Consider the following 16,717-nt stretch of genomic DNA (forward strand, 5'->3'; position numbering starts at 1 on the left):
ATTTATAAATCTTAATCAAAACTAAGAAAACACAACATAATATCAATTAACTGTCGCCCAGCAAAAGAAACAACCGATCTAGGTATCTAATTTAGAGTTAAAACTGAAACATTCAGAATTCCGAAGAAAAGCGCGAGATCAGCAAAATAACAACACACCAACTCCAGGCAAACAAGACTTCTGACATCACGTCGCATTTTGACAAAATGCTCACTGAAACAGTGTTTACCATATTTTAACAGTGAAAAGAAAGATGAAGTAGAATGTTTCTAATTCTTCGGCAATGACTCAAGCGCTATACTTCGGCATCGTAATACGTTGAATGTTTATTTCTACAACATTTTTTTTAAATCGGACTATATTATATGGTGGGGTAAGATTGTTCAAATCGCGATCAGGAAATATGGGATTTACGTGCTAACGGTATCCCATCTACTCTTACAACAGTACTAAATATATTATTTCCGGCTATTGCCCCAACAAACAAGACGTAACATATTAACACAACTAAAGTGACATATACCATTTATTATCTCAAAAGCCACAATACTAATACTTCAAAACCGTGCAGCAAGGTTTTGACGACCAAATAAAATTTCTTCTTGTTACATTAGACACCAATGCAGCAAAACGGCAGTAGTATGACATTACGCAAGCACATATAGAGGTTTCAATAAAGTAAATGCTTTTCGGCCTGAAATAACTGCAGACAGAAACTGATTTTTTTTGTAAAACGTAGAAAACGTTGAAAAACCATGAATTTTTGTGAGATTTAAAAACAGATATACAGCCAAATCAAATTTAAACAATTCCCAACTATGTAAGCAAGGATATATTTGAGAACCTTATATATGCTGAGGCTACAAAAAGCCAGGCTAATTTAACTGATTATTGGGGAGCGTTTTTGAAAAATCACTTTCAGAGAAAAAAAAACGAGTTTTGTTGCCACTTGAATTGTACATGTAAAACCAGAACTTTTATGAAACTGCTTCAAAAAAATTCTTTGAACCAACTAAGAGAAAACAACACTGTAGTGTAACGCGAACAACAGGTTTGTTACACCGTCAAACTGAAAACGCACCAAAAAACGATCGGTGCAAAAAGTACAAATTTAGGAGAATTATTTCACAATCGCATGGATTTTTGAGTACATGTCACCAGGTGTTGGAAACCGATGTGGGCGCACAATTATAGACTGCATTATTAGCATGTGGGTACAACAGTGTACGTTTTGAGTTGATAATTAAATCTCTGCATTAATGGTGCAGGCTGCCATATGCGCTTAAAAATACACAGCATAGCTGTTAAATATCAAATCTAGTCTTACATGATTTTTGGGGTGGTTACCCAAAAGCTCAAACTAATAATATGATCATGTGATTCTTGCAATCAAATGCTTTATCATGTAAGTTCGTGAGCCAGAAATTATGTGAAAAAGTACCACTCGCTGAAAACAGAGTCTTTTCGTAAGGTCTCACAAAAGATACTTCATGAGCTGTGTTTCACGAAAGTGACTTCATGAGCAGTGTTTCACGAAAGTGACTTCATGAGCAGTGTCTCACGAAAAAGATTTCATGAGCATTGTTTCACGAAAATTACTTCACGAGCAGTAATCACGTGAATATTAAACGAAAACCTTGGCCAAGGCATCCGCTCCTGCACTCGCAATATACGTGGCACTAGGATGGAATGCCACAGAGTAAATTGATTCGTCAAACTTTTTCCTATGAGAAGTAAGCTCCTGAATACAGGTCTTGCTATCCAGGTTCCATAAACGAATTGAACTGTCATGACCTGGGGTAAAAAAAAAATTAGTAAATGCATTATGTAGCTGCTATTCTATTCCATGTAGGTGAGGTCCTTGTTTGAAAAAATGGGATTTTTAGCCCATTGCCCCAACACTCAGAAAATAGCTTACAGTAGCACAATCACAATGTACTAACAGTGCACAGTGAATGTGCACACAATATTTCAATATTAATATTAATCCCTAAAATTAGGCCTTAAATTCCTACTTTTATTAAAAACACATTTCATGCTTTGACTGCCGTTAATAGTTTGCATATAAGAAAAAGCTATAGTAACACAGTAGCATAGGCGTAACAGTAGGGGTGCTTGGAGTGACATGTCCCCTTAATTTTTAAACAGGGGTGTTATTGTGTTTTAGTACCCAGTTGTACACTTTAAAATAGGATTTATTCTACTGCTACATGTCTTTACTACAAGCAGAGTATAAGTATATTGCGTTCACTACATTGATCAATGAAGTTTTCTATGCTATAGGTATAACTGCATTTTAGAAATGTCGCAAGATTTTTCTAAACTTAAAAAAACATGACGCCCATGTACAGTAACCAAGTAAAACACTAACTTACTTCCAGACAACAAGTATAGACCATTAGGATCAACAGATAAACTGGTCACTGAATCCAGATGGGCCACCATAGAGTGAATTAGTTTGCCTGTGTTTATAAGAAAAAATATGGTTAATAAAATATCATGGAAAAACTAAAAATGAAATATCGAGGAAAATAAACACATCCAAGCACATAAAAAACATCTCAACAACAGTGATTTGTATGTATTTTTTTGATTAAACAGCTCTTTTTAAATTAGATTACCATATCCAAGACCTAGATATAAGTTTTATTATTATATTTTAATAGTTCATATTTTTCAAATATTTTTTTCGTAAACCCAAACATAATAATTTAGTATTTGATTAAAATAATATTTAAATACCTGATGTGTTGTCATAGAATTTAATGTGTTTATCATCGTGTGCCGTCATGGTAACAGGCATTGTTGGATGGCTCACAACACAGTTGATGCTACCTGAAGAAATAAATAAAAAAAATATAATCAAATAATATTTTTACACTAATGTTTTATTGACAGTCATAACAGTCTTCCCAATGGCAGAGAAATAAATTTTAAAATAAAATTAAGGTTTTATATACCGAATCAGCTGAAAAGTACTTTTTCCCCCCAAGAAGGCAGAATAGGGGAGAAAAAAGAATAAGTAACATGAAAAATATATTAATATAAATTTCCACATACTTCCATCTCCCTCTGTAAGGACGAGAGATATTTGTCCAGTTTCAAGATCGTACAAATTCACTTTCCCATCAGTGTGGGATACTACTACATGGTTGGAGTCGCAATGAACGAAACAGACAGATGTCGGTGTGCCTGGGGTTGAAGGGGTGTTTTTTTGTGGTGAGCTTGCGCAGTTAGGTAAGGCATTGACAGTAATTAACATGGTGGTGACTAATGGCATGTCTGAATTAGCAGTCATTGATAAAAAACATTGCTCTGGGTGTGAGGGTGTGGTTGGAAGTGGGTATTTAACTCATAATGAATTTATCAATGTCTTTGTATATAAAAGTACAGACAAAATTAATTATAATAAGAAGATATGAGAAATAACAGTTTAAACCAGTGAAAAACAATAAAAAAAACAGTAAAAACCAGTGAAACCTAGTAAAAAAAAACAATTTAATCGAGTAGAAACAAGTTTAATTCAGTAGAAAACCAGTTTAAACCAGTAGAAAATCAGTTTAAACCAGTTTAAACCAGTCAAAACCGCAAGAAAAAGAAACCAGTTTAAACAAGACTTACCATCAGTAGTGTATGTTTGCACGAGAGGATCAGCTGATGTTGGGTTCCACAACCTCACTGAACAATCAGATGATGCAGACAATAATTGCTGACGAGTGCCGGAGTAGGAGAGAGACCAAACCGCATCCGTGTGTCCGACGAGGATCTTTTGGGAGACGGATGGATCTGAGATGGAAAAATGAGAGATTATTCATTAAATTAGGAAAGTTTACAAATATTTTGGAAGTTTTTATACAGTGTGGCATTACATTTCATAATTTAGTTAAAACGCTCCAGACTGAGTGTACAATTTAGGATTCAATCCTTTTTTCCCATTTTTTTATTTAGTTTAATAACAGGTCCAGAGATTTATGCCAAAGTTGCCTATTGCCCCCTCCCCCCAAAAAACTCCCAGGGTGCTACAGCCAATTAGTTACTTATGGGTTGGAGAAATGTATATAAATTTTTTTGCCCAAGGACACATACACCTATCAGTATGTCTTTTGTTCAGATGCAAGCGCTTAACCACTGAGTCACAGCGCCAAACTCAAAATGCTAATACAAAGTTTTAAAAAATAATTCATTCTACAAATAAAACCATACAACAGTGGTAAAAACAAGAATAGAGACCTACAAAAAAAATCCAACAACTAAAACCATACAACAGAATCAGCAACAAGAAGAAATAATTACCATAAGTATCATAAGCATCTATTTCCACACTTGGTATACTCCATACTCTAACAGTGGAATCTAAACCTCCACTAAAACATGAACTCCCCTCAGTATCAATTTCCAGGCTGAGAACAGCACCACTGTAATGATAACAGGTTTAATTAAATTGATAGCCCCTGGGATATAGTATAAGCAGAACACAATGATATAAAATACTTGATATTTCATTTTTATAATGTTGTAAAATGTTTTAACAAAAATAGGAAAATGTTATAATTATTATTTAAATAATGAAAATGGGAAAAAAATGAAAAAAAACACCTAAAAATAATATATAGTGGGGTAAGATGAAATGACATATTTAGATGTGTCAAACACGGTTAACTAGTATTTCTATTTTAATGTTTACAATTTATAAAAAAGTGCAAAAAATCCAGAGTAGGTCTACCGACCCTGCCACCCCAGGTTAGTCACTTATGTCAAAAAAAAAATGAAATATTTTTTAAAAAAGTTGACAAATGTAAGTTTGTTTTCTTTTAAAAAAGTGGACGAATCTAGCTCATTCGTTTTAATGTTTACTGATTATAGATCAGAGCAGAAAATTCCAAGTAAGGTTTACCCACCCTGCCACCCCAGAGGATGCCTTTGTAACAAACTTTTTTGACAAAAATAACAATATATATTTTAATACAAAAAAAAACAATAACACTTATTTTTTTTAAAGTTTTACGTACGAGTGTCCTCTGAAGCTATAGATAGGTTCAACATCCAACGCTTGTGTCTTCTTGCTCGGAAGAGGTTTATTGAGGTTCCAGAGCTTCATGGTGTGATCCTCAGATGCTGTGATCACAGAGGACTCGTTAGGGAGGAACCTGATCGCTCGGATGCCATCAAAGTGACTCCGGAGCGTGTATTTTGGATTCCATGTCTTCCGGTACGATTCTTTGGTGGCTGAGATCTGGAAAATAAATAATAATAGCTTTTATTCATGATTAGATAGAATAATAGTTAACGTTTAGGGTGTCTGCTTTTAAACAAGGGTGATGCCGTACTTTTAGCACCCCTGTTTTAAACTATTCAATATTTTCATATACTATTTATTTTTTTTACTAGGATTACGTCATACTTTCGGCTGCCAGTTTTACACTTTTTCAATATTTTCTACACACGTGTACTATCTTGGGTTAGGAACCAATCATGGTCCATGGTTTTACTTTTTTATCCTCCCGTTTGGTATTAAACAAAGAATATTTACAGATTTATGTAACCATATCCTCACAACCCTTAAAAAAGCGATGCTAATTATTCAAAACAAGTTCGGGATATATGGAAATTATATTCTAACAGTACCCATCTTAACCCAACTGTCTCATTTTCAATGCATTACCAGCAGTATTTAAATAACTAGAGATTTTTATTTTATTTTATTATTTTAATTCTTTGTGGGTGAGGTCATTGTCAAGGACCTAGGATTTAGTCCACATTTGGACCGTTATTCCAAATCCCAGAAATAACTAAACACGTACATCGTAAGACAGAGGGTCAGCTTCATTAGCGACTGTCAATCCAGCGAGGGCCCCAAGACCGAGAGCGTTTTCAATAGATTCATCTCCAATATGTGTCCCTCCTACTGTAAAGGGGAGGTTTTCTGAACAAAAACATTGGTGTTATTGAAATTTATACTTAACATTTTGCTATTGTTGTTGTTTGTATGGGTGAGGTCATACACCGTGGCATGCCATGGGATCAGAGATTTTGGCCAGGGTTAGCCTATTACCCCAAAAGCTGCTATTGCTGACAGGCATAACATGTAAAAAATGATGTTCTGACATGAAAAATTAGTATATCCTATAAATACCCTTAACAATTCTAACAAAATCTCACAGTTAAAGTTTATATTTATGTTAGGTAATCAGTCTCTGGTTAATTTTAAATGTTTTTCAAATGTTCTGCTGTGATTGAGAACAAGCATATATATATAGTAGGGTGGGGGAAGATGGGACACCTTTTCATTTCATTTTCTTATCCCATTTATTAGTAAACAAAAAACATTCTAAAAATTATAAAACTATGTCCTTACAACTTTCATAGACCATTAATAATTGTTTAAAACGCGGACAGGATATTTGGATACTACGTGCTCAAGGTGTCCCATCTTCCCCCATCCTACTATATCTTTAATTATACAATTGGTTGGACTTAATTTTTGTCTGTTAAGTTTTCGTAGCACCAGATCCTTACTGTATTTCTTTACACAAGAAACTTCCAACTCTATGAGCACCAGATAAGGGTCAGATTTTCGAAATTTATTACAATTGAATTATATTTAGGAAAAGTAATTATTGCATACCTTCATCTGGAATATGAATGTCTACATCCTCAGTTGCACGGTTGAGTTCAGACCCACGTAGAGTGTCAAGCATATTTTGAAGATCTTTCTTTATAGGGCCTGTAAAGTGAAACAAGTATTGTAAAACACACACCCTACCAAAAAAGCTTACACTAAGAATAAAAACATTTTTATTTTCACCCATTACAGTATATATATATAGTAGGGTGGGGGAAGATGGGGCACCTTTAGCGCATGATATCCAATTATCCTGATCGTGTTTTAAACAATTAACAACGGTCGATGGAAGTCGTGAGGATACAGTTTGAAATCCTTTGAACGTTCTTTGTTTACTACCAAATGGGATGAGAAAATAGAATGAAAAGGTCTTCCAATCTCCCACCACCCTACTACATATATACAAACACTCTGGTTAAAATGCTCTGAAACACCAACAGAACACTTGTATTCACATTATTCTTATTGTTCACTTGTTTTATGCAGGGTTTTGTTCACTTAGAAAACTTTTCCCATTTTTTTTGGTGCCACCCAAATATTAGGCATAAAACAATGTAAAAAGAAGAGAATTTCAACCGATAGTTTACAGTAATATATGAAAGACTTGAAGAACCACTGTAGGGAACAACCTAACCAAATAATATGGAAAACCCTTTCGGGTTACAATTTAAGGATAAAAATTACCGCTGACTTAAGAAAACAGCATTGATGTATATATTCTTGTAACATTGGAGATTAGCTGCTACGTGAAACGTGATATATTGGTTACCTATTTCAATAACCAAATATTGTAACATAAGTAAAATAATGATTTTGTCAATGAATGGAGGAAGATGCTTTTTTAATCCATTTTTACAGCTGGAATTGAGTGCATGAAATGCTTTATAAAGCGATGCAATTTTTCAAAGGAAATTGCTAAGACAATGTTTAGGCCCCATAAATAATTGATTTGCAGACCAGACAAGTAAACAGACGTAGACACGGACTACAATTTTGGGACATCAGCAAGTTCAAGTTACATTGTTTTCAATACACAGGTCTGGTGTTATATTGCATACATTTGTATAGTGTTTGTAGGCATAATAACTTTACAGTATCGTTTTTATACACTACACACATAAAGGGCAAAACCTTATAATCAAAATAAGAGATTGAAAATTCCTCACATTTTGTAAATGGAAAATAAATATAGTAGGGTGGGGGAAGATGGGACACCTTTTGCACATAATATCCAAATATCCTGATGGTGTTTTAAACAATTAACAACGGTCTGTGGGAGTCCTTGGGATGCAGTTTTATATTTCTTTGAATGTTTTTTGATTGGGGGCAATGATGTCATGTTTCTGTGGGGCTTGTGTAGTATGTCATGTCTATTTTTTGTTTAATTTAGTATAGTAACTAAAGAGTATTCACAGAATTATCTAATTGTATCCTCACAACTCCAAAATAAAATTGTTAATTGTTAGGGAAAGTTGGAATATTATGTGCTAAAAAGAAGATAAGGAAATTTGGGAAAGTATGTGCTAACGGCATCTACCTTGTCCTAAAGTACTCCATACTAATATAAGCAAACTCTTTAATTGGATTTACGCACATAAAAAATTATACACATTACACATAGTAATGTAGTATTTAAAACCCATTGTAGTTAAGATTCTGAATAGAATTCATGCCCTTAAGGTGATATACTTAAGTGTCCACTTACGTTTTAGTTCCTTTTTCTTTGTCTGTCTCTTCTCCTGTCGAAACTGTTCCTTCATCGCGTTTAGTTTGTTCTGATCAACTGACCAATCCAATTTCATATCATCTGCTCAGAAATATGAAATTTAAAATACAAATTTAAACTTTTTTTATTATTATTTTGAATTAAATAGAAATAAAATGAAAAAAATATTGTTAACTGTTATATATAATTTTTTCTGTCCTATATACATTTTGTTTTATATCATTTTTCATATTGACGTTATATCCTAATCACATAAAAAGACACCTGCTCAAAAATAATCAATTTTGAAACAATATTTGCCAATTTTAACGCAAATTTTTAAAGCTGTTGCTTTTATAAAATGTATAAAGAATTAAATACCGAAAAGCGTATATATTGCCAATTGTAATTGTATTACCCTAGCATTAGAATATATAAGTAGTTAAACCAATTTCTCGCACTATACAGGAATTTCTAGAGAAAATATATTAGCTCTGCTACCAAAACAAGCTTCATTACTGACTGTCATTCACTCAAAATGAAATTGGATTTAAGAAGTTATTTTGGTGACTTAATTAGGGGAGTACCATTCGTCTTGTTTTGAATTGGACATTTCAAAGGGCTTTTTGGTGCAAAGGATATAGTATCCCCATATAAGAAGATGGGGATATAGCCAAACGCATATGATATTCAATCATTAATAGCTCTTTTGAGACGTGACATTTCAGTACCACATTTGCGGTTCTCAGAAAATTGCCAACTGTAGGGTTTGGCTTCGATGCAAGAAACGAAATGCAACATGCTAGTTTTTGGTAAATGCTATAAAATTATGACTCAACTTTATGACTCAACAGTAAAGTATTACAGACTTAAGTTAGAATACAGTTCATTTTTAAATTATAAACACAATGCTTTACCATACCAGTCTAACATCTAAAACAGCTTTTACCCTGCTATTAGTATTGTCTACCAAACAAGCAGGGCCAATTATACTGTATTTCCCCCCCAAAAAGGGTAATGGGACTCCCTATATTTAAAAACTGCGAGTGTAACTTTATTTAAAAATATTACTATTTTGTCCGGAATGTTTTGAACTTTTTAGGTTTTGTCTAAAGTTTTAAACCCGACGAATATGGTAAACATACCTGGTTCACTGTCAGGTGGATTTAGAAAGTCAAACTCAGCAAGAGCCATCTCTGCGTCACCGAAACCATCCACCTCATCAAAATCATCCTAAAAAAACCAAAGAATTGTTTTTTAATTTTTGGGCAAAATATTTTTTTATCTTTTTGAATTTTTTTTATTTATTCAATGTTGTTTTACTTTAGCTCTTGATTTTCGCTGTTGATCCCCTCCATCTGTTGTGTCCTCTTCCTGCATGCTAACATCTTCATCTTCATCGTTATCTGCTGCGTTTAGGAAGTTAAAATCCTTAAAGATGTTTTCAGTTGATTTTCCCGAACCGTGACTGGCTAAAACAAAACCTGCTGACCTGGGTAGAAAAAAGAAATGTTTGAAATTATAGACAATTTCAAAATTTACTATAACCGAATTTTAAAACATTTTTTGTAGCGTGCAAAAACTAAATGTGTGGCGATACAGGGTTATTTCATGCCTTATTTTTTAATAAAAAAAGGGTAGGGGGGTTTTGGACCTCCTGAATATTTGTTATTATTTTGGTGGGAATTTAGGTTAAACCATTATTTTCAAGTTTTAGTAGCTGGTTAGGTGTTTTTTCATTGTAACTGAAGGATACGAGGTTCAATATTGATAGGAGTATGTCTCCTTGGGCAAGACACTTGACGAAAAATGCCTCAAACCAGTGGTCACTAAATGGGTTAACACCATAGGTGTCGTGGTAATGTGCTAACTTTGGCCTAAACCTCTGGTGCCGGTGGCAAGCCAGACTGTAGGACCATACCAACATAGAATAGAAACTACACCCTAATTTTTTACTGCCATTAAAGAGGATTAATAATAATGGGGTGACCAGACCCACTTTGCCCCTGTATGCTAAAATTTTCACATATGTTTTTTTAACTATGGGATTGGCCTCACTAACAGAATGTAAAAGACTTTTAATTATTGTGTGAAAATATGGTTGGTAAGCTGTTTGGGTATATAATCTTCTTTTTAACTACGAGTAAACTGTTATGTTTAATAATTTATTTTGCAATGAGCGTAAGATAGGGCATAGGTTTTTCTCGAGAGATGAAAAACTACAGTGGTGTGAAAGAATATATTCTAATTTTGTAGAAAAAAAGGTAGATGGATTTACAAAATATTTTAAGTGTTGATTCTGTTTTATGTCTGATGATTTGTATTATAATTTTTTTAGCCCCAAATTTCGAAAAAAATATTGTAAATTATAAAACTCTATAAAAAGTCCAAATGATTTGGATCACTCAACCATATTAGAAATTTCTAGACATCTCAGTTAATGGTTAACAAATGTGAGCTTAAGGGAGATTCTGTTTGCTTTCATGAAAGAGTTAACAGAAATAAGAAGCAACAATTCCAACTACTCGGGTTGAATAAAGAATTGTTAATAAATTCAGTACAAAAATAATTTCAGTCAAATAATAAAAGAACCTCTATTATACATAATGGTAATTTGATATTTTAATCTTTTTTTAACATTTAAAAACTATTTTTATATTTGCTATTATTCAAAAAAATAAAATCGGTTGAAAAATAATTTTGGTCATAATAATAAAATAACTTATTCTACAGACTTTTATTTTGACATTATAAAATTTTAATAGAATAAAATAAAGCGATGTACAAAAATAGCCTGCCAATTTGTATCTTGCCTTTTATAGAAATTATAAAAATTAATAAACTACAATAAAAACTTATTTTTTCTTACTTTTGCTGTACTTCTTCATCTGATAGATCTCCATTTACTACTTGATTGTCATTTTCAGTTGGTTTCGGCACCTCATAGTTATTGCCGAGCAGAGCACGGACTCTTTGAGACCGAACATCCAGGATTGTCTCGCTGTAGCCAACCTCTTGCAAGTATCTGGTTTAAAAGATTGTTTAACACATAGAATACAACAGTGGCTCCCGAACTGGGGTCCGCGAACGAGATAGAGTCTGCACAGCAGTTCAAAGGGTCGAAATGTACGAAAATAAATAACTTACTGTCGCAGAAGTTGCCTGCCATGACGCCACGACATATGAGCGTTTGTTGTTTGCATTTCATTCGTTTTTGATTCCTCTGAAAAATAAAAGTAAAAAGATATATAATATCATATTATAAAGATATATAATATCATTAAACTGGTATTATGCTGTTTTTTTTCTGTGGATACTGGTTAGCAACCCAACAAGTGGGTCGCCATTCGATTGGAATAGGTTACCTACTACATTGTGGTTTATTTTTCAATTCAAATAGTATTTTTTTGATGCATCGTAACTAATATTTGTCACTTAAGCAAGCATTCATTTATTACAGCAAACAAAACATAAAAACAGCAAACAATTTTTTTTTTTTGATAACTCGCAATTGGATTTATATACTTAGCTTAGTAAGTACTATCTGGACATCAATTAGAGCACAGAATATGACTTTATTCCCATTTAATACATATAATTTAACTTTAAAATCCTTAGTAATGCATTGGGTGCATATGAATCTTTATTAATAGTCTACACTTTAGGTAGGTGCAGGTAATTTAGAATTTGGTTATTGATTGCTAGCCACAGTATTTCTTTAATTATTCATTAGCTTTAAGGGTTAGGTCTGTTTATTATAACATTTATAATCATGTCGGACCAATTGACTGGTAAAATAAAATGTATATATATATTTATAAATGTGATTTTAAAATACATATATACAAAAAGTGGGCTGGGGTAAGATGGTCCATTTTTTATTTTTATTGTCAAGTTTGGTAGTGAACAAAGAATATTTACAGAAATATAAAATTATATCCTTGTGACTATAAAAATGTACTGGTAATTGTTACAAACAGGTATTTTAATTACAGTAGCAGGATACCAGAAAATCTTAATAAGCCAACATGTTTTTATGGAATCCATTTTATGGAAAATTTATGTTGAAGAAAACTAGAACTCTATAAAAACCTAGATTTTTAATTTAAAAGAATAACTTTAATTAGCTGCATTAGGAAATATATATATATATATAATTAAGAAATATTTTTTAATACACACAAATCTAAGTTTTATAAAACCTCCACTAGATGCTTCAATATGTTTATGCATGCATTCCAATAGACAGTGCACTAATGGGGAAAAGGATAAGCAGTTACTTTGGTAAAGTGGGTCAAGATAAAAGGACAACTGTTAATTCCCACTTACCGTTAGTCTCATTATGCTTTTGTTCCATGCTAATGTCTGTTCCAAATTTGAGCTTGTGCACTTTGGCTCTGTCAATGACAAAAATAATATAAAGTAAAACTAAAAAAACGCTGTGTATGTTTATGTGTATTTAAATTTGTCTTTAAACAAATTCTCAACCAAAAGAAAAATTTACATAGATGCTTTTATAGGTCTTGAAAATCAGGCAACTTAAAACTAAGTTTTCAAAATTCTTCACTAAAGTAAAAGCATCCAACTATTTTGATTAATTGAGTTGCAAAACTTAGCCAAGATTTCAGAATATTTCTGATGTGTTTGGTATAGTTCATGCTTCAATTTTCAAGGAAGCTTGAAGCTAAAACTGCTGCCAGCTTCCACAATATAACAAATTCCCACTTTTTATGTTGCCCTACACAGACACATATTTGGGTATTTCAATTTGCGATGGTTTATGATAAAATTTACTGCCGTTTCATTTTGGTTAGGCCAGTTTTTATGAGCTGCCATCATTTTATCTGAATTTCAAATCCTGATTGTCGATTTTAATAGGTTTTAATTTAAATCCAGTTTTAATTGCATAACACAAAATGGACTTTTAAAAGAACTTTACAATATTTATGTTTGTGTCTTACCTTTCTTGCTTTAGAGCAAATTCTAACATTTTGATTCTTCGAATTAAATCTCTTTTTAAATTCTCCTGCCCTTTTCTTTCACCTTGCAGAAACGCAATGCGTGCCTAAAGAAAACGTAAACAAACTTTAATGATAAGAGCCAATAATGTAAAAACCAATACCAATGTAGGGATATTGTATAACTTTTGCAATAAAGTATTTAAAACAGAATAATAATGCTTTTAAGTTGGAAAGTAATAGGATACATATATGGTATGTTTTGAACTTATATCATTTATGCTGCTAAGGTTGGTATCAATCAGCCAAAATCTTATTCTCATATGGATAATATGAAAGTAAATATAAAACGCATAACATACAAGTAATTACCAAATAGCATACCCTGGCTTTGTGTGACACATAAAATACTTGTATAAAAATACGTATACAAATTTTTTTTTTATACATTTTATACCAGATACATTTATATTAGCTTAAGCTTATCCATTTCATTATCCCTATGCACCTGGAACCCCAGATCCCGTGTGTAGAGTGTGGGATAGGAAATACAGATTTATTTTATTAACTTAATCGACAACAGCTTTAAAAGGGAAATGTGAAAAAGCTGCGGCAATTCCCAAACCATGAAGGGAAATGAGTAAGAACACGTGGATTTGTTTGCGGTAGTACAGCAAGAAGGTTGGAGATGTTTTGAACAAACTTAAGCCCCGCTGAACTGTTAATAGCCTATAAATCAGTCACTTTCTCCAAATATAGGGGACCAATGTTCTGGGTGCTACTTTGTGTTCAGAATATCAGAAAACTTTACAATAATCCAACATTTGATGTATTAACTATTAATACTATACAACAGTACAGCTGATTGGTTCTACAGTAGTTCTAGCCTGTTTTTACAAACTTCATGTATAAATAAGCATAGCTATATATATACCTGGATAAAAGTGTTGTGTAAAACAAGATTAAATTACTTAAATAACAATATTAAATTTTACCCAGCTGTACAAGAACTAAAATACACAGGTTCACCAATACATATATATATATATTACCAGTTTCACCAATATTTTTTAATTGTACGATTTACTTAAAGGTTTTGATTTGAATGCTTTAGAAGTTTGGACTATCAGTTATAACGCCCATATTTGTATCTTTGAGCTATCAGTTTTACCAGTATTTTAAATTGTTTGATCTAAACTGCAGTTTTCATTTGAGTGCTTTAGGCTTTTAGATTCAACACCATTTTTGTATCTTTGTCCATTTAATTAAATGAAGGTTTTGTTTGAATTATTGAGACAGAATTTCGATTTGAATATTTAAACTTTTAGTTTTACTAACATTAAACAACCCACCTGCAATTCAGCTCTCTCCACGTCCCATTGTGCGCGTTCCATTTCAAACCTTGACCATTCATGCTGTATAAAGTGTAGAATGCCTGGCATCGAGTATGGAGACTTCGTCTCGGCCTAGAAAGGTAACAAACGGGATACCGTGTATAAGAAACAAACCTTTTACCAAATTTGATAATATTTAGAAAAAAACAAACAACAAAAATGTGTGAGATCAAAGTCTGATGTAAACTTGTTGCCAAAATTTAAAACATTTCTAAATATTCAATTAAAAGGCCATAATTCATTATATGGCAATAAATGAAACAAATGCATTGTATTTCCACTTTGCAAATGATTTAAAGGGTCATTTAACACACAGAAATAGGATAGTGAAATCATATTCCACATCCTAAATATCCTATGTTATCTGTTCAATGTAGGCATTTTTAAACAACAGAAACTGAACTTGAAGTAACCGTTACAAAAGCCTGCTTTCCACACAAAAGAGAATGTTTTGACAAGTGCCCATTCAAACACACTACCACGCCAGCTAAAGGTTATATATGCTCTTGAACATAGGCTTGAGTACATTTTCAACGAATGGTGTGGAGTTACTGCGCTACACTTTCAATATTAAGTAACTTTTACTTTTAAAACTTATTTTGTGATTAAATATCAGTTTGGGGACTTCCTTTTTTGTGATAAAACAGCAATTTCTCTACTGAAAACAAGATATAACCATAACCACAAATACTATGAAGCGGTGTAAACTTTAACTTTTTCAAAACTTTTTTTTGTGATAAAACATCAGTTTAGGGGCTTCATTTTTTGTGATAAAACATCATTTTTCTCTACTACAAACAAGATATACCCATAAATACTATAAAGCTTTAATTCTATTCTGTTCTACATGGTTGAGGTCCAACAGCATGGTATGCCATGGGACTTTTAGGCTAAAGTTAGACAACTATTACCCCAACAGGCAGGTTGCTATACTTCATTAGTGACCACCAGGTTGAAGCAATGTTCATTAAGTGTCTTGCCCAAGGACAAATACACCATCAATGGTGTAACTATCTATTTTTCCTTCAATTAAGATGCATGTGCCTAACCACTGAGCCACAGCTCCATATACAATCTATGTTTTAATAGGCAGACCTTATTTTCTTGTGAAAAAAAAACAATTTTTTTCCTTATTCAAGATTGCATACATAATAACTAGAACCTTAAGCAATAAATAAAACAATAATCTTACTGGTTTATTTTGCTGATTTCCACCAGAATCTCCATTGTCCATTTCCATCATTGTAAAGCAGTTGTATCAAGTACAGTGGAAACAAATTCACTAAGAATTCAATATCAATATTTATGCTACAATTTTTCTAGTTGTTTTCTGGTAAAAAAGGGGGAAATATGTTTATGGAATTCAGAAATATGAATTCTCACTGTATGGTAGATGAAATGTTAAGGTAACAGCAGCAAAAAAACTGTCTAGGTTATAAAAAACATTACTAACTTCTTGTACTTTTAATAACATTTATAAAAAGATAGGCATATAGTACAGCTGTTTCTTCTAACTTATTTTCACAAAAATGTTTTAATACCATATATATGTATAAGTTATCTTTATACCGATAAAACATTTTAATTGTAATATGAGAATAAAATATTTTGAAATATATATATATATATACGTTTTTTTTTGTTTACATTAATAATGGCAAACATAGTTGATATATTCAAAATAATACTTCATCTGTTTTATATATTAAATGCAGACAGATGTATATGCTGAAGATGCATAAGCAAACATGAATAGTGTTGTACTGTTATGATTCTATGAATCATAAAATTGTGAGCTTAGTAAAATGTCTCATAGGTTATACTATAGGCACACTGCAGGTCTGCAAAGTATGACAGGTTCACAATATTTTGTTTACAAACTATCAGTATGTCACACGCACTCTGATTAATATAGTAGGGTGGGAGAAGATGGGACACCTTTTCATTCTATTTTCTCATCCTATTTGCTAGTAAACAAATAAACATTTAAAGAATTATAAAACGTATACTCACAACTCCCATAGATCGTTGTTAGTTG

General features: G+C 32.4%; 1 protein-coding gene across 2 annotated transcripts; it reads right to left on the bottom strand.

Annotated features, from left to right (window-relative positions):
• Positions 1 to 508: 508 nt before the first annotated feature.
• On the bottom strand, positions 509 to 16,030 carry LOC149728726 (striatin-3-like). Of its 2 annotated transcripts, XM_089889059.1 has the most exons (18): positions 15,872 to 16,030; positions 14,638 to 14,751; positions 13,289 to 13,392; positions 12,657 to 12,724; positions 11,475 to 11,550; positions 11,197 to 11,352; positions 9,651 to 9,819; positions 9,473 to 9,560; positions 8,328 to 8,429; positions 6,626 to 6,724; positions 5,802 to 5,923; positions 5,010 to 5,233; positions 4,294 to 4,415; positions 3,622 to 3,786; positions 3,061 to 3,192; positions 2,743 to 2,835; positions 2,376 to 2,462; positions 509 to 1,794 (listed from the first exon to the last, which is right to left on the bottom strand). In XM_089889059.1, exons 1-18 carry the CDS (start codon positions 15,920 to 15,922, stop codon positions 1,625 to 1,627), a joined length of 2,142 nt encoding a protein of 713 aa, XP_089745185.1. In that variant the 5' UTR covers positions 15,923 to 16,030; the 3' UTR covers positions 509 to 1,624. The 2 variants fall into 2 exon arrangements, with proteins under 2 accessions (XP_089745185.1, XP_089745186.1); XM_089889060.1 differs by lacking the exon at positions 3,061 to 3,192.
• Positions 16,031 to 16,717: the final 687 nt, after the last annotated feature.

This window comes from Ciona robusta, chromosome 11, assembly GCF_009617815.1.
Source record: "Ciona robusta chromosome 11, ASM961781v2".
NCBI lineage: Eukaryota > Metazoa > Chordata > Ascidiacea > Phlebobranchia > Cionidae > Ciona > Ciona robusta.